Source organism: Macaca mulatta, chromosome 14, assembly GCF_049350105.2.
Source record: "Macaca mulatta isolate MMU2019108-1 chromosome 14, T2T-MMU8v2.0, whole genome shotgun sequence".
Taxonomy (NCBI): domain Eukaryota; kingdom Metazoa; phylum Chordata; class Mammalia; order Primates; family Cercopithecidae; genus Macaca; species Macaca mulatta.
In genome coordinates, this window is record NC_133419.1 from 120,094,936 (window position 1) to 120,119,057 (window position 24,122).

The 24,122-nt window shown below is 49.3% G+C and overlaps 1 protein-coding gene and 1 long non-coding RNA gene across 3 annotated transcripts in view; one reads left to right on the forward strand and one right to left on the reverse strand.

Annotated features, from left to right (window-relative positions):
* Positions 1-24,122, forward strand: part of LOC106993502 (uncharacterized) — a 133,083-nt gene that overhangs the window by 48,006 nt on the left and 60,955 nt on the right. Inside the window, exon 6 of the long non-coding RNA XR_013404341.1 lies at positions 21,818-21,909. This is a non-coding gene — a long non-coding RNA (uncharacterized LOC106993502). The remainder of the gene's footprint in view (positions 1-21,817; positions 21,910-24,122) is intronic.
* On the reverse strand, positions 939-6,205 carry THY1 (Thy-1 cell surface antigen). 2 transcript variants are annotated; one of them, XM_028832634.2, is made up of 4 exons: positions 6,146-6,205; positions 3,640-3,765; positions 2,822-3,157; positions 939-2,281 (listed from the first exon to the last, which is right to left on the reverse strand). In XM_028832634.2, the coding sequence occupies exons 2-4, from the start codon at positions 3,674-3,676 to the stop codon at positions 2,169-2,171; spliced, it is 486 nt and encodes a 161-aa protein (XP_028688467.1). In that variant the 5' UTR covers positions 3,677-3,765; positions 6,146-6,205; the 3' UTR covers positions 939-2,168.

The following is a 24,122-nucleotide window of genomic DNA, read 5'->3' on the forward strand; positions in this document are numbered from 1 at the left end:
TGGAGCACTCTGGGTTGGCAGCATCTTGCTAAGGGGCTGTCAGCCTCCCAGCCTGGGACAGGGACAGCTCCTCCTCCTCTCTTTGTGCATGGTAACTACAGGGGTGGAAGGCAAGGCAGAGAGGTTGACAGGAGGTAGCAAGAGTGGGAGCCGGTGGCATAATTTAGATCTGAGGCCTTTAAGAAAAATGCTCAGAAATAATCATCCTACCCAGTGCTAAATTATCAGATGAGTCAGCCTCTGGGCAGCTGTCACCTTCCTCCCCCAAATTCCCTGGCAAAGCAGGGAGGCTGGCTTGGGGCTGCCTCTCTAACTCTGAAAGCAACTGGAACCCACAGTTGCCCTGCGGTCCCCCTCTAGCCCCCAATCCCAGGATGCTCGCTCCCATTTTACTCTACTTTTAGGGGAGGAGCCAGGGATGGGGCTCAGTGTTCCCTCCCTACTCCCAAAGGGACAGTATTTGTCCCCAGTCCTTTCTCCTGCCAATGCTTTTGGATTTAGGAAGCGATGCCTCGAGGACATGGGCGTCTCCCAGTAGCGGATGTGCCTGGAGGGGGCATTTCTGAAGAACTACCAGAGCTGAGAATTAAAAGCAGACTGCGTAACTTAGCGTAGGTTCACGCAAAGCCACTTGTGCATTCAAGAGCCAGGGCCAAGTGGTTCGGCCCATGTGTTGGCAGGTAAGCGTGTTGTTCTAGCCAGGTGAGTCAGCAGACATGGGATGTTTGTTTATTTGGGCAAATGTGTCTCATTAGGGTCATTCTGAAAATAAGCCCAGTGTGCAGTCATTAGCCCCTGGGGCAGCGTCGCTACTAAGTGGTTGGGGAGAAGTCAGGAAAGAGGAAGAGGTGGCATCCCCCAGCCTCACCTGTGGAGGCCCCAGTGAAGCAGGGCAGGCAGGCACTGCTGGAGGAGCAAAGGCCAGGTGGACACGAGGACAGATTCCAGAGGCTTGGTTTTATTGTGCAGTTTTCTTTTTCCTCAATGAGATGCCATAAGCTGTGGTGGCACTATGCACAGTCACAGAACAGGAAGAACCACCGGGCGGGGGCTGGGGGTTGGGAAAAGCCATTTCCCGAGAAGTGTCCAGCTCCTGGGTCTCACTCCATGGCCTGCCTCGGGCCCCACAGAGGTCCCTGAGAAGGCAGGCCTGCGGGGCAGGGGGCTGTCTGAGGGGCTCAGGCACCAGCCAGCAGGGGCTGGCACTGATGGGCGAGGGGAGGAAGTACCTCCCTTAGAAACTTGGGCCAAACTCTGTGCAGCTCTGGGACTCCACCCCACCTGACTTGGAGGCTGTGGGTCAGAGCTCTGGAAGCTCTTGGGAGCTTGGGACAGCCTGAGAGGGTCTTGTCCTCCTCTGTAGCCCTCTCCACTGTGGGTGGAGGCAGGGAGGGGCAGCAGGCCCATGCTTTTAGCTTCCTTAGGCAGGGAGGGATGATGAACCCTCATCCTTTACTTCCTCCTCCAACCCTCCACTAGCGCTGCTTTCCCGGTCAAACCTGCATCTTCACCGGCTCATGCCCCAAAGCCCTTGGGGAACTTGCACAGTGGTAAGGAGGGCTGTTTTTATTTTTTTTTTTTGGTTGTGGCTGAGAATGCTGGAGATGCTCAGTTCTCTCCCTCACAAGGTAGGCCACAAATTCTTGGTGGTGCCCTCACATCTGGGGTCTTCAGGCACCAGCCATGCCTGCTGAGGAGTGCTCTCAGGACAGACTGTGTCCGTGCTAGGTTCAGGCACAGCCCAACCACTCCTCATCCAAGTCTCTCCCAGGTCTCTGGTCCCAATGGGCAAGGATGACCCCTCCAGTGGCTGGTACCCCACCATCCCACTACCCCTCACATGCTCTCACTCTCTATCAGGTCCCCAATCCTGGCTTCCCTCTTCACGAACTCTCAAAGAAAAGGAAGGATAAACCCTAAATAAACCAGACAGAAGCAGCTCTGGAACAAAGAGTACAAAAAGACAGCCAGAGGTGTGTGGAGAGGGTGAGGTGCCGCGGGGATGTGGGTAGATAATCGCATGCAGCACTGGGACTCCTGATGAGGGATGGGGTCCCCACTTCTCCTCGAGGTGTGAGGGACTGTGGGGAGGGGGTCAGCCGATTCAGAGAAGTAGGATCTCTGCACTGGAATTTGAGGCTTCCTATCTCCTCCATGGGCCCCACCAGTCACAGGGACATGAAATCCGTGGCCTGGAGAAGGGAGAGGGAGAGCAGGAGCAGAAGCAGCCACGAGGTGTTCTGAGCCAGCAGGCTGATGCCCTCACACTTGACCAGTTTGTCTGCCGAAAGAGAAGAGGGCCGGGGGAGGGGTAGGAAGGAAGAGGGATCAGGACTCAGTAAGGCACAGGCCCAAAGCAAGGGTATACTCCCTTTGAGAGGCAGGTAGCGTGACATCTTAGGTGGGACCAGGAGCAGCCTGGCCTCAGAACCAGCCATCTTTCCCGTTTGTAAATTACTTACCTCTTGCACACATATCATCTTATGAAAACCTTACTAAACATCATCACAAGAAAACTGGCTGAGGGAAGTGGTGTCATCCCTGTTTTCCCGTTGGGGAGAGGGAAGATTAGGGAGGCCCAGGGCCTTGCCCGCAGTTCTGGTGGAAGCATCTACCACACTACTCTGCCTGTCTGACTGGCCCTGAGCTTTTCACCCCATTCACACTGAAGGCAATGGTTCCCCAGTTGACCAGGCAGCAGTTGGGAGAGGGTGAGAGAGTTATGGGGCTATTCTCCTCTCCAGCCCAGCCAAGGAAACTGCCTGCTGTCCCCGAGCCTGGCTCTCCCAGTTCACTTGGCCTTTTTAGGAGTTTGCCTCACCTCTGAGCACAGTGACATTCTGGGAGGAGATGGGTGGGGAATGGCCAGAGTGGTGGAGTGCACACGTGTAGGTCCCCTCATCCTTGCTGGTGAAGGCGGATAAGTAGAGGACCTTCATGTTGTATTTGCTGGTGAAGTTGGTTCGGGAGCGGTATGTGTGCTCAGGCACCCCCACGGTGCCAAAGAGCACGTGCTTCTTTGTCTCACGGGTCAGGCTGAACTCGTACTGGATGGGTGAGCTGGTGGTATTCTCATGGCGGCAGTCCAGACGAAGGCTCTGGTCCACTAGGCAGGCCGTTAGGCTGGTCACCTTCTGCCCTCGGGAGACCTGCAAGACTGGCACCAGCAGTGCCTCCTTCAAATTGGAGGGGCCTACAGCGTAGGGGCCTCCCACCCACCTGAAGTGGAGAGATGGGCCTGGCTAGGGAGGGGACTGGGGTCTGCTCTCTGAGTGCCTTTCCCCACTCCAGGGATCCCACTTCTCCTTTGCAGACCCCAGCCTTCCTCCCAAGTCTGCTTGAGCCTTGGATCCTATCAATGTGTTTCAAGGACAGGAGATTTTGGGGAATTGATACAGGTTCTGGGTTCTCAATTGGGGATTTTAGTTCAATATGAGGGAGAGCTCAGCAAACTGTGTTTCCAAAAACCACCTCAGGCTGTCAGAGTATCAGCGAGGTGGGTTGGCTGACTTTGGGATGAAAAGAGCCCTCTGAAAAACAGTCACCTGCGCTTTTCTGAGACTGTGAGGGAGAAGCCACTTCTCTGGAGGGAAGGAAGCCAGGGTGCCTGGAGCCCCAGCCCTGCCCCATGCCGGGTACCTGTTAGCAGGAGAGCGATGCTGATGGCCGGGTTCATGGTTCTGGGAGCTCAGTCCTGGATCTGGGTTGGGAACAGGATGGGAATCAGCCAAGGTGTGCCACACTTACTGCCAGGGCTGGGGGTCCCTGGGAACATGACATAATGGCTATGGCAGACATCTAAGTCCCTCTCTCCATCCCCCCTCTCATCCCTACTTCTCATTGAACATGATACAGCCACTGGCTCTTTCCTGCTCAGGGAAAGCAAGTAAGGAGGGAGAACAAGCCCCTGTCATGGTGTGTTTCTGTGCTTGGCCATGGAGCACTGACCAGCTGGGTGCCTTTAAGTGACTTTACCACTCTTTCTCCTCTTCTTACATTAACACAGTGTATGGTAATGTAAGACCTATGAGGGCTGGGGCTTCCTATTTTAAAAAAAAATTTAATCGTGGTAAAATACAAAAAGCATAATAATTACTATTTTAACCATCTCCAGAACTCTTTTTGTCTTTCAAATTAAAACTCTGGATCTGTTAAACAAAGACTCCCCATTTAGGGACTTCCCATTTCCTGTTCAGAAGAAAATCCCCAATGCTCAAAACCATTTCCATTTGCAGATTACTGGCATATAGCATACACTCCAAAGATATTTATTTATTTTTTTATTTTTTTACTTTTTTATTTTTTTTGAGACGGAGTCTCGCTGTGTCGCCCAGGCTGGAGTGCAGTGGCCGGATCTCAGCTCACTGCAAGCTCTGCCTCCCGGGTTTTTACGCCATTCTCCTGCCTCAGCCTCCCGAGTAGCCGGGACTACAGGCGCCCGCCACCTCGCCCGGCTAGTTTTTTGTATTTTTTAGTAGAGACGGGGTTTCACCGTGTTAGCCAGGATGGTCTCGAACTCCTGACCTCGTGATCCGCCCGTCTCGGCCTCCCAAAGTGCTGGGATTACAGGCTTGAGCCACCGCGCCCGGCCCCAAAGATATTTATTGTGAATGAATGAATGAATCTCTCTGAATCTTACATACCCACCGGGTTATGATGGGAGTTAAGAAAAACAACCAACATCTGGCGATGACTGCTTCATATAAGTGAGCCACAAATCCCTAAGTCATTCGCCGTCCCCAGTGGATGGCTAGAGACCATCCACCATGGCTAAGGATGCTCCCAGATAGGGAGCATCTATTCCTATCTGGATAGGGCACAGGCTAAGCGTGTTCCCGGAGGAGAGAAAGCCACAGTGATCTCCAATTGTATGTGAGTCAAGGACGCTTCCCAATGTCCAGCTCTCTGGAGTTCCTGGGACTGCAGTTTTCCAGCCCAGTTTTAACAGCCACCCTGGCTAGGCTGTCTGGTCTTTTTGTTTTTGCAGCCTTGGCTGAACCAACCCTTGGCGAGGCGAGGCGACGCGGAGCCGGTAGCCCAGCCTGTCCGCAGAGCAGTGCTCGCCCAGGAGAGGCCACAGAAGGGGCGTGCACCCGCGAGCGCGCGCAGGGCATTGCCTCGGTAGAGTGCGCCCGGGTGCGCAGGGTGCGCCACTCGCCGAGTTCAGGGTCCCTGGCGCTCAGCCCCTTGACGGGTGAGGCTAGGATCCTGCGGCGGCTGCAGCTACAATCAATGCTCTCTCTGTCCCGGGGTGGAGCTGCTGCCCTGAGTCAGATCCAGGAGGAAGGGGGGTCTGCATCTGGCTTTTGATTCGAGGACTCTTGTTTGAGATGATGTGCGGGCCTGGGATCTAGGAGGGGAAGGGGGAACAGTGGCAAGAGCAAGAAAGGGAAGAATTGGGTCTGGGGCTGGAGAGGGTAGAAGAGCCAGGAGAGGGGTGGAGAGCGGCTGGGGAGGTTCAGTCTGTATTCATTTCCTCTGATTTGTGTCCTCAGGCGGCTCCAGACCCGGAGAAGGTCTGCTCTTCCTCCCTCTCAAGCCCCCGGCGGGCCTCACCCTTATTCCATTTCCGTATTCCAATCCTCTCCTTTCTCAGCTGAGTCCCCCTTCCCCCTCTCTCATCCTTTTCCAGTTCTCCCCTCCCCCGTCCGCCCGCCTTCCACCCAGTCCCCGCCTGCGGCATTGCGGCTTCCTTCTCCTCCGGTGCCCCGCACCCAGCCCGCCGCGAGGTCACCGGGCAGATTCCCTCCACTCGCCATCCTTCGTCCTCTCCCCACAGTTTCACCCGTCCTCCTCCCCACCTCTGCGAGCTGGGTTTGGGGACTTCTGGGTGGAACGCAGACCAACAGTTTGTCCTTGGTGCCCTTCCTCCCTGTTCTCCAGCGCCCCAGCCCCAGACACCCGTCCCCCAGCGGGCGAAAGCCCGGGAGCGCCTTCCCCGAAAGACGTCGCCGTGCGACGGGGCCCCGGCCCTGCAGTAGCATCTCACTCCCGCCCCTGCCTGGAAAGCAGGCCCCTCCCTAAGCTCTGCGCCCTCTTCCCTGGGCGCCCTCGGACCGTGGCCCGAAGCCTAGTGTTGGGAGGGCTTGTATGGGCGCTTGACGGCAGTCCCCGAGCCCCAGGTCCCGCCGGCTCCAGTTCCCACCTGGACTGGGGTCTTCCGCTGCCGCAGCCTCCTCCAGACGCGCCGCCGCCTCCGGTTGCTGCACCCAGCTCGGAGCCCGCAGTTTTCATCGGGGATGGAGGAGAGGGGGAGCGGGGAGCCGGGGGCTCAGCCAATCAGAGGCGGAGATGGGGGGAAAAAGGATGGCAGGGTGGGGTGGGGGGTGGGGAAGGAAGAGAAGGCGGTCCCGTATTGGTGTGAGAGTGGCAGGTTGCGGCGGAAGGGGGCCCTCATCCTGTGGCCGGAGATCAGGGTGGGGCAGCCCAAAGAACATTAGCCTCCTCTCTGAGCCCCGCAATGGTTGTTCCCCTTTTAACGCTTTAACCCTTTTCTTCTGACCTATTCTTCAGAAGTCTGTGGGAAAGCCACAGTGTAAGAGGTGCAGGATGCAGGCCGGGAGCGCCCACGCCTCTGCATTTCCTTTTCAGCTGGAGCCCACCTCCTCCGGAGCCTCCAGTGAGAAGTTTTGGAATATTCCAGTCTTTCTGAAAGGAAGCTGGTTGGGTGTTTTTCAATGTTGGAGCAGCCCTTTGGAAGCAAGGCAGGCCCTGGACCCACCCTGTCCGTCCCTGGTCCCCAGCCCCATTTCGCCCCCTCATCTATTCCAGAACACCCAGCCCTTCAGGGGGCCTGCGGGTGCTTTTTGCTCTGGGCATCACGTCTCCTTCAGCCCCTGGGCTGGCACCTGCTGGTCCAGACAGCTGGAAGGTTCTTCTGGCTTTCTTGAGTACAGTCTGCTTGTTTGGTCTTCAGACCAGGGAGGGAGGGTTGCCTTTCAGCAGGCACTGTGCTGGGCACATTACATTCATGGCCACCTTTACCTCACGGCCGCCTGCTGGGTTCATCCCATCTCAATCCTCACCTCCTGTCTTGGCTGGTAAGTGGGAGAGCTGGAGAATTGACCTGGGCTATGGAACCCCAGTTCTCAAGGGTGAGCCATTCCTCTTGCTCATCCCTGCCCACTGGGAGAGGAGAGGAACTCTGGGAAAGAGGAGGAGACAGCGCCACAGAAAGGACTCAGTCGAAGCCAGCTTCTGATCACCTGGGGCACTCCTGATAACCCACCAACTGGATGTCACCAGAAGCCCTAGGTTCATTTTTGTAGACAGTGCTGATGACTTGTCTCTCACTCACAGGTGTGGTGAATTTTTTGAACCAACGTTTATTTGGTTGATTTGTATCCTGCCGGTCTCTATGAATTCTGGTGGAGACATTCTGTGGGCTGGCCCTGCCTCTCCACTGTCTGCCTGCCTGTTCTCCTATTTCTTCATGGAAGTCAGCCCTGGCACCTTCCCTGCAGTTTCTGATACTGCAGTGGCACTGTTGGAAGCCGCTGTTGGAAGCTTGCAAGTGGGAGGAGATTCGCTTGGTTTCCCAGCATTTAGGGTGATGGAACGTTCTAACTGGAATGAGCCTTGCAGACTGTTAAGTCCAAAGGAGCTATTCACTTTGGTAAACCGCAGAGGCTTCTAGGGCATTTTATGAAAAATGCAGCCCACCTTGCCCACCTAGGACCTCCTTAATCTAGTACTAGAGCCAGCTGAGTCTGCACTTCTCTCATGCTCCCCAGGATCTGGGGACTCTAACACATGATCTGGTAAGACTGTCCCTCTTCATAGGCGAGCTAACCTGGCTTCTTGTTTGTAGGGTACTTTTTAAGGCCATGGATGTCCTTGCCCCTTGCTGCTGACTTCCCTCCTCCCTCCAACTCCATCCCAGCCATCTTCCCATTCATCTACCTGATGCATTCCAGACATGCTGGCTCTGGCTTCTTTCTATCTCTTCATGGCAGTGTGTTCCTTCCTGCTTAACAGCTTTCTGATTCTGAGTCCAGGGATCTTAACTGCAGAAGGCATCTGGGCTCTGCTGGCTGAGACCCTGGATGCTCCGTTTCCCACTCTTTGGCCCTGTCTCTGAGTGTTGCTGCGTAGAAGGCCTAGCAGTGCTATTTTGATAAGGTTATGAGGACCTGGCCTAATTTCTGGGTCCCCAAGCACCTTGCTTTCAGGAAGCGGGGGGGGGGGAAGTATAGACTGTAGAAGGTGTGGCAATTCTGTGTCTGCCAAAGCAAGATCTCTGATTGGATGGAATTAATGGCTCAGATGAGACATCTGAGGTCAGGGGATAGACCACAAAGTGGTGGAGGGAGGGAAGAGATTTTAAAACTCCATTTACTGTGGATAGGATCGGAGTGCTGAAAGCAGCAAGGCTTTAGAGGGATCCAGCTAAGGTGTGACTTCCTGCCAGAAGACTGTGGCTGCCCTGTTGGTCTCTTAGATCTCTGTTCTCCCACCGTCTGCTGTTGTTCCACTCAGAAACACATGGGGATAAAAAGTCTTCTAAAAACACACAGCCCTTTAGCATGACCTAAGGACTGCCAGCCATTCACTCATTTCATCAGATTGTCTTTGTAGAATCACAGAGGTGGCTACAGCTTTCCCATCTTTTTTTTTTTTTTTTTTTTTTTTTTGAGACAGAGTCTCGCTATGTCGCCCAGGCTGGAGTGCAGTGGCCGGATCTCAGTTCACTGCAAGCTCGGCCTCCCGGGTTTACGTCATTCTCCTGCCTCAGCCTCCCGAGTAGCTGGGACTACAGGCGCCCGCCACCTCGCCCGGCTATTTTTTTGTATTTTTTAGTAGAGACGGGGTTTCACCGGGTTAGCCAGGATGGTCTCGATCTGCTGACCTCGTGATCCGCCCGTCTCGGCCTCCCAAAGTGCTGGGATTACAGGCTTGAGCCACCGCGCCCGGCCGCTTTCCCATCTTTTACATTTTATTTTATTTTATTTTTGAGACAGGGTCTCACTCTGTTGCTCAGGCTGGACTGCAGTGGTACAATCACTGCTCACTGAAGCCTGGACCTCCTGGGCTCAAGCGATCCTCCTGCCTCCGCCTCCTGAGTAGCTGGGACCATAGGCACTTGACACTGTGCCCAGCTAATTAAATTTTTTTTTTTTTTTTAAGAGATGAGATCTCACCATGTTGCCCAAGCTGATCTTGAACTCCTGGGCTCAAGAAATCCTCCCGCCTGGCCTCTCAAAATGCTGGGATTACAGGCGGGAACCACTGCACCTGGCTTGCCCCACCATTTTATAGCTGGGACTTGAGGCCCAAGAAAGGTAATGATTTGTCAAGGTCAGACAAATATTTTGAAGAATGGTCTGGACTATTAGATCTTAGGTCTCCTGACTCCGTGTACAGTGCTCTCCAGTGCTCCCAGAGTGGATCCTCAGATCTCTGCTAGACTCATTTCCCTGGTTCATGGTGAAATAAGTAAAACGAGGACAGTCCGGGGTACTCTGAACATAGCTGTCAGGTTATCACCTTGTTTTGATTTTATGTTCTTCACCCTATTGATGAGGGAGAGATTCCCACCCCCTAAAGTTAGGAGGATCACAACATGACCTCAACACTGGACGAATGAGATCAATAGCAGTTTATTAGTCACATATGCTCATACCCAGGAGGATAACGCTGCATGCCATGGATTGCTACATGGGAGTTGCATTCAGGGATTACCAGGAGCTGTGGGAGGCAGGCTTTGTAATGTCAAAACGGTGGAATACCCCCGTTTCCTATAAGAGAATGTGATTGGCTGTTTGCGTAATTCTGTGGGCTGGCACGGTGCTGAAGCCCACTACTCAGGGATAAGCAGAAATTGTGCCTGGCTCCCACAATAAGGAAGGTGGTTTGGCTGGGGGACCTCATCAGCAAAGTAGGGAGGGGATCTTGTAATTAGGCCATTTGAGGTCTCCCTGATATCAAGGCAGCCATAATATTGAGCTCTAATCTTTGACTAATTGCGACTATATACCTGCCTTTCCTATACTTTCATTCTAAGATTATACCTTTCCACTTTTCTGAAGAGGTGGTGGTATTGATATGTGTGTATGTATGTTTTTAATGTCCTGCTTTATAAAAAAAAAAAAGAAAATTGGCAACTTTCTGTTAACCCTCACACTTCTTTGGAAATGTGACTAAGTCTATGAAATTAAAAAATCTTGGAACCGCTGTTCTACACTCTGCTACTTCTCCTAACCTCTAGTCGAGGTCAACTTCCTGAGCGAGGTTAGCTCCCTGAAGACCTGCATGTTTGGTTGGAGAATGTGACAAATACAAACTAAACATTATCTCTTGGAATGCAGGGCAGAAGTTGAGAGAAAACACCAATGGAGATAATTTAATCTTTGATAGTTATTTTAAAAACTTTATTCATGGATGGCTTAATTGATCAAATAATTAAGACATTATTGATACCAATAATGTTCCAAGGCACGGGGCTAGACTCTAGGTATACAAAGATCAATAGAACACAACCTCAAAGGCTTGTTCCAATGAGGGAAACAGAAATGATACATACATAATTAGAAAAAAAGAGGGTAGATACAGAGGTAGAGATGTGTAAAGGGTACTGTGGGAGTCCAGAGGAGAGACAGGTGATGACCCAATCTGTCAGAGAGGGCTTCTTGGAGGCCAGGCATGAACTGAACTTTTAAAGATAAATGGGAGCTGCCCAGGTATGGTAGACTGTCGCACCAATGGCCTCCAGTGAGTCATGCCCCCCGGGTGTCCATGCTTTTGTGTGATCCCTTCCGCACTGATTCTGGGGTTGGCCATGTGCCCTACTTTGGCCAATGGGCCATCAGCAAATGTGATTAAGTCAGGAACTTGTGAAATGTTTGTACATTGGGGCTTGCTTTTTTGGAGTTCAGTTGCCACTTGAGGAAGTCTGAACTATCTCAGTTTACATCAATCACCATTTGGGATCTGCCAGGCCCCAGTTTATCTGCCATGGGACCACACAGGCATGTGACCTGCCATGGGACCACAAAGGTATGTGTAATTCCAAGTGATGCCACACAGAAGAGATATGACCCACCCAGATAAGGCTACTGTGGTGATTCTAAAATGTGGACGCAAATTCTTTGACATTCCTTCATCAAGAGGTGACATCTATGTCCACTTGTCTTAAATCTCAATGGGCTTGTGACTGCTTCAGCTAATAGGGTAGGACAGATATGATGCTAAGAGACCTCTGTGCTGAGGCCTTAGAAGGCCACATAGCTTCTATCCTTTTTGCCAGAACACTCACTCTTGGAGCCAACGTGGAAAATGTCTGGCTATCCACCTGCAGCCACCATGCCTGGCTCCAGGCAATTTCAAGTAAGGAGAGACTCTTTGGTGGCTGGAACAGTGTGAATCAGGTAGTGGTGAAACAATTGGCAAAAACAAAGTTTCTCGTGGTAACTTAGACAACAGAAGTTGTGCTTAATGAATTTGTAGATTTGGCTAAAGGCACCTGGAGACAGAATCTCAAAGTGTCATTTGGGTGCTTCTAGTTGGCATGATAAAGTATTAAAAGAGAGCTGAGCTACAAAAGGACCTGCTCAGTTTGTTAGGTGGAAAAGAAAACCAGCTCTCATTGCCAGTCTCAATATCAGGCAATGGTCTCTCAAAATTAGAACTGGCCTGAAGGTAAAGATTAAATAAAGGGTATCAAGGGTATAATTTTGCAACCTTTGTTAAGACCCCAGGGGATTTAAATGGTGTTCGGTAGACCTTCTTGACAAAACAGAAGAGTTTCTAAGAATGTTAAGGACGTTGTCCTTGCCAGACACAGTGGCTCATGCCTGTAATCTCAGTACTTTGGGAGGCCAAGGCAGGAAGATCACTTGAACCCAGGAGTTTGAGATCAGCCTGGGCAACATAATGAGACCTCATCTCTACAAAAAATAAAAAACTAACTGGGTGTGGTGTCACGTGCCTGTGGTCCTAGATACTTGGGAGGCTGAGGTGGGAGGATCTCTTGAGCCTGATAGGTTGAGGCTTCAGTGAGGCACCCTAGCCTGGGCCACAGAGCAAGGCCATGTCTAAAAAGAAAAGGCATTGTTCTATAGCTGAAGTGGAGTCTTTTTAAAATTATGTGTGTATGTAACTTTTGGTGCATGAAGTGGACCCCAGTAATATTCACAGAAAACCCATAAAGTTTTAAGGAGTATTGTATTGGCAAAAGCTCCGCCAGTTTGGAGTAAAAGGAACTGAAACAGTTCAAAATGAAAAGAAGCCTCTGGGCCTCCAACTTTCTATGGGCAGGAAGCTGGCCCCTATACACAGGTCCTTCTTTTAGGGAAAAGAAGGATCTCTTGGAAGGCAAAACCAACAGCCCAGAGAGTATAACTAACAGCCAGGGAGAACTGGGTCCTATTCAAGTAACATTCTCTGCCTCTAGCTTAGGGGCCCCAGTGACATGTGCCTGCCTGGATTTCAGAATTGCTTTGAACTAGTGATTGTTCTGTGCTTCTCATTTCTCCCCTTTTAATGGGAGTATCTATTGAACTTATCCTGTCCCTGTGTCACCATTGTACATTGGGCATGTGGTCTTGTCTTTTTAGCTCACAGGTCCCTAAGTGAAGAGGAGCTACCCCTGAGGAGTTGTACCCAAGGAGACTCAGCCACAGCCAGACCTACTGCACATTTTGAGATCATGGTCTTGGAGCCTGATGTCGTGATTGGCTGCTTTGGGAAGGATGGGTGTATTTCACAAGTGGGAGGACAGCACATCTTTAGGAGTAGCGAGCAGACTGTGGTAGAGTGCCACATTAATGCCCTCAGCCAGTCATGCCTCTTTCACACTGACTCTGGGCTTGGCCATAAGACATGTTTTGGCCCATAGAAGTTCAGCAAACGTGGTGCAAGCAATTTCCTGAGTGCTTGTCATCTTAGGCAAGGACCCTGGGGCCCTGTGAGGAAGCTCGAGTTGGTCACAATGGACAGACCTGAACAGAAGTACTGTGGCTACCATCCCTCACCCCAATCTGGGAGTTGCCCATCACTGAGTAAGCCTTTCCAGGATCACCCAGTGTCCAGCCCGCTTGTCACCTAGCCACACATGCAGGAGTGAGCCCAGACAACCCCGTATGAAGCTGTTCCCTGACCAAACTGCTGACCCACAGAATAGCTGCCTTTGGTTACTAGTTGGGGTGATTTGTGACAGAGCAATAGCTAAGAAACCAGGTGAGGAGAGGGGAGAGGATCTAAGACACAGGAGGCAGTGTGAGCAAAGGAACAGAAATACAGCAAAGCAAAGCAGAGGCAGGAAAAACAGGCAGTTTGGTTTCTCGTGGCAGTGAAGACTGGGAGAGGATAATGGAGAAATGGAGAAGAGGCAGTTGAGGAAGTCCTTGTCTGTCTGGACTTGGATAATGAGGCATCATGATGGGTTTACAGGAAGAGTGTGAAATGGTTGGGTAGGTATATTCTTTAGAAAGATTACTCTGGGAGGTCGGGGTGCAGTGGCTCAGGCCTGTAATCCCAGCACTTTGGGAGACCGAGATGGGCAGATCACCTGAGGTCAGAAGTTCGAGACCAGCCTGGCCAATGTGGTGAAACCCCATCTGTACTAAAAATACAAACATTAGCCAGGTGAGGTGACAGGCGCCTGTAGTCCCAGCTACTCAGGAGGCTGAGACACAAGAATCACTTGAACCTGGGAGGCGGAGGTTGTAGTTAGCTGAGATCGCACCATTGCACTCCAGCCTCAGCGACAGAGTGAGACTGTCTCAAAAAAAAAAAAAAAAAAAAAAAAGAAAAGAAAGATTACTGTGGGGGCAGCCTGGTGAGTGACTGGAGGGCCTCATGAATCCTCTCCTACCTGTGGTTCTTTGCCCTGCAGTGCACTCAGTGCGGAGGTAGGGAGGTGGGAGGTGGCTTCTGGGGAGGAGGGTGGTGTGATGCACACTTCCTTGGGGTCAAGACCCGTATTCGTCTTATTTACTGCTGTAGCTCTGGGGCTTCCAGTTCCTGGCACAAAGTAGAGTCACACAATAAATGTTTTTGGATAAACCTAAGGAGTAAGGGCGTTCAAGTATCATAGGTGCTGCCCATGAGGCAAGAAGGCGGGAATTCAAAGAAGGGTTTGGGAGAAAGCAGTGGTTGTTTTCTGGAAAGGGAAAGAAAGGCATTCCCGACAGAGAGAGCCCCAGAAACAAGGGTGGAGGTGTGAAGTGCGCCTGGGAGCTGCATCAGTGAGGGGAATGAGGGTCTGAGATGGGTCAGGAGCAGTGGAGGTGGAGAAGGTGGGGCAGATGGGAGAGACCCAAGTCAGGGGATGTTCAGTGCCTTCCTGGATGTGTTTGGGAGGCATCACAAAGACTCCCAGATTTTGGGGGTGGCTTCTCTGAAGGATGAGAGAGAGGAAGCAGCTTCAGTGCAAAAGATCATGTATTCAGTGCTGGCCCCGTTGAGCTTGAGAGCCTGTGGGATGTGCACATGGAGAGGTTCAGATGCGAGCTGAGGAGTGAGGTCGGAGGAGAGGAGAGGTTAACTGCTGGTTGCTGGCAATTAGGTGGTAATGAGCACCCCGGGAGCATGTGTAGACCTAGAAAAAAACGGAACCCAGGACAGGACCCCGAAGAGCGCTGACACTTAAGGGAGCGGTTGCAGCTGAGGAGTCTGGGGAGGTAGCCAGAGGATGGATAATGAGGAGAGGATGAAGCCACAGGAACAGGTGAGTTCAGTGAGGGTGTGGTCAGCAGTGTGAAGTACAGATGAAAATGTATCCTATCCATTAGATTTGGCGACAGGAGGTCACCTGGCGAGGACAGTTTCAGAAGAGTGGGAACCGAGGTCTGAAGTCATTGTTTCAAAGTACGGTTTTTATTATTAGGTATGGCAAAGGCCGCAGGGCAGGAGGCGGCCTCCATTGAAAAGATGATTTGTTAAACTCATAAATCCTGAGCTGGGGGCACACCACACAGTGGTGGCCACTGGGAAGCACTGGGCCGGTCAGGAGGCACATGGGGAGGGGGCAGTCATGGGCGGGAGCCTTCATTGTGGTTTTCAAGGGAACAAATGGGCAAGGCAGGGTGAGCAGGCTTAGGATTGGCTATGTTGAATAATTGCAGTGGGCTCTGGGCATAGGAGCTGTCCTAGTTGTGTGGAACCTGGCCTTGGGCAATCAGGGCAGGTGGCTGGTGGCTCTGAGTGTGAAAGTCAATAAAGGAGGCGTTTGGAGCGTGCACTCTGGACTGGTTGAGTGGGAGAGTTATCTCCGATCTCTACGAATTGGCTAACCGTGGGAGGAACAGTCACCTCAGATGTTAAAACATCATAATAGAGAAAATAAAAGACATGGTTAATATAGTCGTGGGTTGAGGAGCAAGTGGGGAGACAAGATGGAGGCTGCAAAGCAAAGAGGAGCTTTTAAATGAGCAGCAGCTGCTTGAGGGCCACAGGGTCCCTTCTTCTCCTGAGGGGCTGGCCTGGGAGGTGGCTTGCAGGATGGCTGAGAGACAGCCAGCATCTTCTGTGAAGGCCTGGGCCTGCCTCCTGGTGAGATCCCCCTTGTGACTTCCGGCCGGGCAGCACAGCATCTGGCATGGACACTCCAGGCATGAGGTGTGGGGCTGCTCAGCTTCAATCTTGTGGTTTCGGTTTGGCTAAGCTCAGCTGTTCTCCGTGTGCACCAAGCCAAAGGAGAGCCAGACAGGGCTGTCTGAGAGGTGAGGATAGCCCCTGAGACTGAGTCAGTCTCTCCAGCACAGAGAAAATGAGTTAGCTTTTTTTTTTTTTGTCAGGGACAGCTACGCCTAGGGAATAAGCAAGACTCATCCTTGTGGAATGTGAGCAGTTAGTTTTTTTTTTTTTTTTTTTAACGTCTTTTGAAGAAAAAATACACAAGCAGAGATCCCACGGTTGTCCGAGGCCACTTCTACCTCAACTGTCCACAGCCAGGACCCATCAACAGCAAAAGTGCTTTGTAAGCAAGCTGCTGCTCCCTGATATACAAGCTGTAGCATCCCCACCACCTTCCAAAGAAGCCGACAATTCCCCAACGTCCCTTGCCAGCTGGCTTCAGTTAGTAGTTGCAGAATGCAAATGAAGCATGCTGCAGCGACTCTGGGTTGGGCTGCTCCAAAGGGGGGGGAAATTCACCTCCCAGTAGGGAAGAGGAAGAAAGTCAGAAATACTTTCTTTATATTCGAGGCATTTCTGCTGCTCCTTGGCAGGAAGGAAAGGAGAATGTCGTGGGTGTTCATTTTTCCAAAGTGCACTGTGTAGGAAAGCATGTGAGTTTCAGCTTCTCCGGGTGAGAGCATGGGGAGCAGCCTGAGAGTCCATGTGATGGTGTGCATGTGTGTGCGTGTGCACGCGTGTGTGTGTGCGCATGTGTGTGAGTTGGCAGCAGTCGGAGCTCTGCTCACTCAGGTACAACCTCAGCCCTGGATACCCCTGTCTTCAGCTCACCCAGGCAGATCTCCGTCCTTTGAGCCTCCCAGAGGGTATTGGAGGAAGGGGCAGACCTGAGGCAAGTGACTCCAAGCCTGAAATCTTTCTCAGCCAAATCCTGTGGGTCATCCTTTCTCATCTTCACTGCCTATATCCAGTCATTCATCCAACTTTGGATTCTATCTGCAGAATGCTCCTTGGAGCCAGATCTTTCTCTCCATCCTCACTGACACAGCCTTAACCCCTAGTCTTCATCTCTCTTGCTTAGACCATTGCAGTAGCCTGCTAGCTGGTATCCTGTCTCCAGTCTCTTCCTCCATGCTGCTACTAGAGTTATTCACCAACCCCAACCATGTTTTTTTTTTTTTTTGAGACAGAGTCTCACTCTGTCGCCCAAGTTGGAGTGGAGTGAGTGACGCGATCTCGGCTCACTGCAAGCTCCCCACCCTGGTTTTACGCCATTCTCCTGCCTCAGCCTCCCGAGTAGCTGGGACTACAGGTCCCCGCCACCATGCCCAGCTAATTTTTTTTTGTATTTTTAGTAGAGATAGAGTTTCACCGTGTTAGCCAGGATGATCTCGATCTCCTGACCTTGTGATCTGCCCGCCTCGGCCTCCCAAAGTGCTGGGATTACTGGCATGAGCCACTGCGCCTGGCCTATTTGTTTTTTTTTTTTTTTTTTTTTTAAGAAATTGTATACTTAAAAAAAGTCTAATACATGTATGTGGTTCCAAATACAATGGAAGTAAGAACATAGAGTAAAAAGTACATCTTTCATCAAATCCTGTCCTCTAGCTATTGCTACAGTTGTTAGCAACTGTGTAACTTCCAGAAATCTTCCATGCATGTAACAATATTAGCAAATCTATTTTTTTGTTGGGAGTAGGGAGCACACAAATGTAGTCTATTATACACTTTATTTTGCCTCTTGCCTTTTTTTCACTGAACAATGTCTCTTGGGGGTCGTTCTGTATGACAACATATGCAGTTGACTTATTTTTATCAATTGTATAATATTCCATTTTATGGACATATTACTGTATATTTGATGAGTCCTCTATCAATGGCTATTTAGGTGATTTGCAAACTATACTATTACAAACAATGCTCTAATGAATGATTTATGCAAATGTAATTTCATATGTTTGATCTATCTGTAGGACAAATTCTTTAGAATTTGGGTGCCATTATTATTATTATTATTATTAGATAGGCTCTTGCTCTGTTGCCCACACTTGTGTGCTGTGGCACAATCATAGCTCACTGCAGCCTTGAACTCCTGGGCTCCAGTGATCATCTACCTCAGCCTCCCAAGTAGCTGGGACTACAGGTGTGTGCCACGATGCCCAGTAATGATTTTACTTTTTTGAAGAGATGGGTTCTCACTGTATGGCCCAGGCTGGTTTCAAACTCCTGGCCTCAAGCCATCCTCCAGCCTCAGCCTCCCCAAATCATGGAATTACAAGTGTAAGCCACCATGCCCAGCTCCTTTGACTATTATTACTAAATATTTAATTCAAATTAAATTATTTAAATGTTTTCTTCGTAAAAGATGAAGAACAGACCTCTATCTGCAGTCCAGAACTCTTCCCCGAGCTCTGACCCATCGATTAGCAATGACTTAATATATCTACATGGCCATATCAAATCGTTTACTATGTCCTAAATTGACGTCCAGTCTTTGCCATCACATAGATGGGAGCCTCCCCGCCCCATGCATGCAATTGCTTAAGCCAAGCCCCTGAAGTTGTCTGCGATGTCTTCATCTGCACCTGCTTGTCTAGCCCATTGTGGTTCCTGTGTGCTTCACCTCCTGTTAGCTTTCTTTTTTGCCTACTTCTCCCCATGCTCTTGCACCATCAGTAACCCTTTTAACTCCACAGCCGCTTCAGCTGCAGCCCTCTGCAGGAGTGATTTCACTGCCCCACTCAGAGCCTGCATCATCTCCTTCTGGACTAGTGCAGTCATAATAAGAGCATGGCATCCAAAGTGCTTGCGGTGTGTCAGCACTGTGCTGGGTACATTGCCCACACCAGCTGCTTTTCACCCTCACAGTCACCCTCAGGGTAGCTGTACTATCACCATCCCCCTTTCACAAACGAGGAAGCTGAGGCACTGAGAAGTTCATCAGCTGGTAAGGGGCTGAGCTCTTCAACACTATTCTTGAGTGTTCTTTGAACCTCCTAAATGATCCTCTGCCTCCATTCACACCCCTTACAGGCCATTCCCCAGCATTCCGCAGATCATGGCCCGCCCAACTTTAAAACCGTCAGTGGCTCAGCCTCCCATGTTTCTTAGAAGGAAACTCAAATTCCCACAAGGGGCTGCATGTGGAGACCTCACGACCCTCTCCGCCTCGCCACCATCTTCCTCACCAGCATCACACCTGACAGCCTTTCTTTTGGTCCCTAGAGGTTTCAACCATTTCCCACCTCAGGGCCCTTGAACACACTCTGTTTTTAGGGAACAGTGCTTCTCTACTTGGGTTATTCTCCCACCCTCTACTCCCCTCCCTTCCTCAGGGGATATGAGGCCATGTCTGGAGACATTTTTGGTTGTTGCAATTGGGGTGAGTTGGGGATGGTATTGGCATTTAGTGGGCAGAGGCCAGGGATGCTGCCTAACATCCCACAACATGCAGGACAGTCCCCAGCAAAGAGTTACCTGGCCTAAAATAACAACCAATAGTTGGTAAACCCTGGTCTGGAAACCACTGCATCTTTGCCTGCTTCATTCATTTTCATGTGGCAGATGTTGGCGAAAAATATCACCTCCCCAGAAATGTCTTCCTGACTCTTCTATTTAGAAGAGAGCCAGCCTCAAGCCCTATGCAAGTTATCACTATCATTTCCCTAATGATTAGTACTTTTGCTTTTTTCTGGTTTTCTGGGTTCAGTGCTGAGGCACTGTTGCTAATCTTCATTAAAAAAAAGAAAGCAAAACTCCCTAGTGAGCTCTTCTAGGTTTCCTTAGTTGGAAACATATTTTTACTGTACCTTTTCTGTGTTTCGATATGTTTAGATGCACACATACTGACCATCGTGTTACAGTTGCCTGCAGTGTTCAGTACAGTCACAGGCTGTACATGTTTATAGACTAGGAGTAAAAGGCTCTCCCATACAGCCCGTGTGTAGTAGGCGGTACCATCTAGGTTTGTATGAGTACACTCTATGACGTTCCCCCAGTGATGAAATTGCCTAATGATGCATTTCTCAGAATGTATCCCTGTTGTTGAGTGAAGCACGACTATATACTTACTTAAACAGTTTCTATTTCTTTTTTTTTTTTTTTTGAGGCAGAGTCTCGCTCTGTTGCCCAGGCTGGAGTGCAGTGGCTGGATCTCAGCTCACTGCAAGCTCCGCCTCCCGGGTTCACGGCATTCTCCTGCCTCAGCCTCCCGAGTAGCTGGAACTACAGGCGCCTGCCACCTCACCCGGCTAGTTTTATGTATTTTTTAGTAGAGACGGGGTTTCACCATGTTAGCCAGGATGGTCTCGATCCCCTGACCTCGTGATCCGCCCGTCTCGGCCTCCCAAAGTGCTGGGATTACAGGCTTGAGCCACCAAGCCTGGCCAAACAGTTTCTATTTCATCCAAGGGAAAGTAACACAGTCTTAAAACTTCCCTTCATAATGAGAGGATCTAATTTCATAAATGAATCCTCCAAGAGTATTTTAATTTTAACTTTTAAATTTTACTTTAAGTTCTGGGATACATGTGCAGAACATGCAGGTTTGTTACATAGGTATACATGTGCCATGGTGGTTTGTTGCACCTATCAACCTGTCATCCCTTTAAGCCCTGTATGCATTAGGTATTTGTCCTAATGCTCTCCCTCCCCTTGCCCCCCAACCCCCAACAGGCCCTGGTGTGTGATGTTCCCCTCCCTGTGTCCATGTGTTCTCATTGTTCACCTCCCACTTACAAGTGAGGTATTTGGTTTTCTGTTCCTGTGTTAGTTTGCTGAGAATGATGGCTTCCAGCTTTATCCATGTCCCTGCAAAGGACATGAACTCATTCTTTTTTAAGGCTGCATAGTATTCCATGGTATATATGTGCCACATTTTCTTCATCCAGTCTGTCATTGATGGACATTTGCATTGGTTCCAAGTCTTTGCTATTGTAAATAATGCTGCAATAAACATATGTGTGCATGTGTCTTTTTTTTTTTTTTTTTTTTTTGAGATGGAGTCTTGCTCTGTTGCCCAGGCTGGAGTGCAATGGTATGATCTCAGCTCACTGCAACCTGAGCCTGCCAGGTTCAAGTGATTCTCCTGCCTCAGCCTCCTGAGTAGCTGGGATTACAGGCATGTGCCACCATGCCTGGCTAATTTTGTATTTTTAGTCAAGATGGGGTTTCTCCATATTGGTCAAGCTGGTCTTGAGCTCCTGACCTCAGGTGATCCGCCTGCCTTGACCTCCCAAAGTGCTGGGATTACAGGTGTGAGCCACCACACCTGGCCGTGCATGTGTCTTTATAGTAGAATTATTTATAATCCTTTAGGTATATACCCAGTAATGGGACTGCCAGCTCGAATGGTATTTCTGGTTCTAGATCCTTGAGGAATCGCCACACTGTTTTCCACAAAGGTAGAACTAATTGACTCTCCCACTAACAGTGTAAAAGCATTCCTGTTTCTCCACCACGGGGACTTCTTTTATAAGGGCAGTAATCCCATTCACGAGGGCAGAGCCGTTCGGACCTAATTGACTCTCACCTCTTAATGCCATCACCTTGGGAGTTAAGTTTCAACATGAATTTTGGCGTGACACAAACATTCAGACTATATATAGCAAAGGGGATGCCAAAAACCTCAATAACCAATATAAATACTATTATGAAAGCCTGGTGAATAAAATATCAATATTCTTTTTTTTTCTTTTTTTTTTTTTTTGAGATGGAGTCTCGCTGTGTTGCCCAGGCTGGAGTGCAGTGGTGCGATCTTGACTCACTGCAACCTCTACCTCCCAGGTTCAAGTGATTCTCATGCCTCAGCCTCCCAAGTAGCTGGGACTATAGGCACACTCCACCATACACAGCTAATTTTTTTTTGTGTGTGTGTGTTTCAGTACAGACGGGGTTTCACCATGTTGCCCAGGCTGGTCTCAAATCCCTGAGTTTGGGCAGTCTGCCTGCCTTGGCCTGGAGTGCTGGGATTACAGGTGCGAGCCACTGCGCCTGGCCAAAATATCTCGATTCTAAACAAAGACAGGATCTGACCCTGCACTTGCATGAATCATTTCATGTTACCCTCACCCTGGCCCTGTCACTGGATAAAAGCTACTGTTACCATCTTAAATGCAGCAGGAAGAACTTCCTTTTTATAAAAAGAAAGCAAAACTTCCTTTTGTTGGAGTTTAAAACACATAGACAGCATGTGCAGATCGCTGGTATATGGCTTGATGACTTTTGGCAAATTCACACACAGGTGCAACCAGAACCCAGCCCAAGAACCTGAGTTGACCAGCCCTTCAGGAGCTACCCTCATGCCCATGTTCCAGGCACTAACCCCACTGCAAGGTGAGCTAATCCCTAACCTGGGTTTTTTTCTTGATTTTTTTCATTGAAGTGAAATTCACATAACATAAAATTAACCTACTTAAAGCATACAATTCCGTGGCATTTCGTATGACTCACAATGACCACCTCTGTCATGTTCCAAAACATTTTTATCTCAAGGAAAACTTTTAAAATTTTATTTTTTATTATTGCTTGGGAATGACTCTCACAAAAAGAAAACTTTTATCACAGTTTTTTTTTTTTTTTTTTTGGAGACAGAGTCTCGCTCTATCACCCAGGCTGGAGTGCAGTGGCATGATCTCAGTTCACTGCAACCTCTGCCTCTGAGGCTCAAGAGATTCTCCTGCCTTAGCCTTCCAAGTAGCTGGGATTACAGGAGCCCACCACCATGCCTGGCTAAATTTTGTATTTTTAGTAGAGACGGAGTTTCAACATGTTGGCCAGGCTGGTCTTGAACTCCTGGCCTCAGGTGATCCACCCACCTCTCCCTCTCAAAGTACTGGGATTACAGGCGTGAGTCACTGTGCCCAGCTTTATCATAAGGAAAACTTTGTGTCCATTAAGCAGTTACTGTTTATTCCCTCTACTCTCAGCCCCTGGTAATCATCAGCCTGCTTTCTATCTGTAGGAATTTACCTATTTTGGATATTTCTAATTACAATATGTAACCTTATATGTCTAATTCTTTTACTTAGCACAGTGTTTTCAGGGTTTACGCATGAAACCAATATCCCGGTTCATCCATATTCTAGCATGTATCAGTACCTCATTCCTTTTTATTGCTGAATTGTAGTTCACTGTATGTCTATACTGTATTATCATTTATCCATTCATCTGTTGATAGACATTCGAGTTATTTCCACTTTTTGGCTATTGTGAATAGTGCTGCTAAGAGCATTTGTGTACAAATGTTTGTTTAAATAGCTGTTTTGGCCAGGTGTGGTGGCTCGTGCCCGTAATCACAGCACTTCGAGAGGCTGAGGTGGGTGGATCACTTGAGATCAGGAGTTTGAGACCAGCCTAGCCAACATGGTGAAACACCATCTTTACTAAAAATACAAAAATTAGCTGGGTATGGTGGCATGTGCCTATAGTCCCTATAGCTACTTGGGAGACTGAGGCAGGAGAAGTGCTTGAACCCGGGAGGTGGAGGTTGCAGTGAGCCGAGATTGTACCACTGCACTCCAGCCTGAGTGACAGAGTGAGACTCTGTCTCAAAAAAAAGAAAAGTAAATAAATAAATAGCTGTTTTAAATTCTTTTGGGTATATACCTAGAAGCGGAATTGCTGGGTCACATGAACATTTGGTGTTTAATTTTTTGAGGAAATACCAAACTATTTTGCACAGAGGTGGTACCATTTCATATTCCACTCTTAATGCACAAAGCTTCCAGTGTCTTCGTATTTTCATCAACAGTTACCAACAGTTATTCCTTCTTCTCTTTTTTTTTTTTTTTTTTTTTGAGATGGAGTCTTGCTCTGTCGCCCAGGCTGGAGTGCAGTGGTGCGATCTCGGCTCACTGCCAGCTCTGCCTCCCGGGTTCACGCCATTCTCCTGCCTCAGCCCCCCGAGTAGCTGAGACTACAGACGTCCGCCACCGCGCCTGGCTAATTTTTTGTATTTTTAGTAGAGACGGGGTTTTACCGTGTTAGCCAGGATGCTGTCTGTCTCCTGACCTCGTGATCTGCCCACCTTGGCCTCCCAAAGTGCTGGGATTACAGGCGTGAGCCACTGTGCCTGGCCTCCTTTTTTTTTTTTTTAAAAAAAAAATTACAGTCATTCTAGTGGTTGTGAAGTGGTTTCTCACTGTGGTTTTGATTTGCATTTTCCTAATGACTAATGATATTGAGCATCTTTTCATGTGCTTATTGGCCATTTGTGTATCTTCTTTGGAGAAATGTCTATTCAAGATTTTTGCCCTTATTTTTTTCTTTTTTCACTTCCATCCTCTTAGAATGTGAACCCGTTCCCCTTTTTATTGGGTTGTTTATTTTGTTGAGTTATAAGAATGCTTTATGTATTCTGGATACTAGACACTTAAAATATAGGATTTACAAATATTTTCTTACATTCTATAAGTTGCCGTCTTAGTCTGTTCAGGCTGCCATAATGAAATACCATAGGCTGAGTGGTTTAAACATCAGAAATTTTATTTTGTCATAGTTCTGGAAGCCATAAGTCCACGATCCAGGTTTCAGACAGTTTGGTTTCT

Bases quoted from the DNA above. Each gene is read 5' to 3' on its own strand.
- THY1 (XM_028832634.2), bottom strand. From the start codon at position 3,676: ATGAACCCGGCCATCAGCATCGCTCTCCTGCTAACAG. The intron at 3,158-3,639 runs GTACCCGGCATG...TGCTGGTGCCAG, and splicing joins CATCGCTCTCCTGCTAACAG to TCTTGCAGGTCTCCCGAGGG. The intron at 2,282-2,821 runs GTGAGGCAAACT...CTCTTTCGGCAG, and splicing joins GAATGTCACTGTGCTCAGAG to ACAAACTGGTCAAGTGTGAG.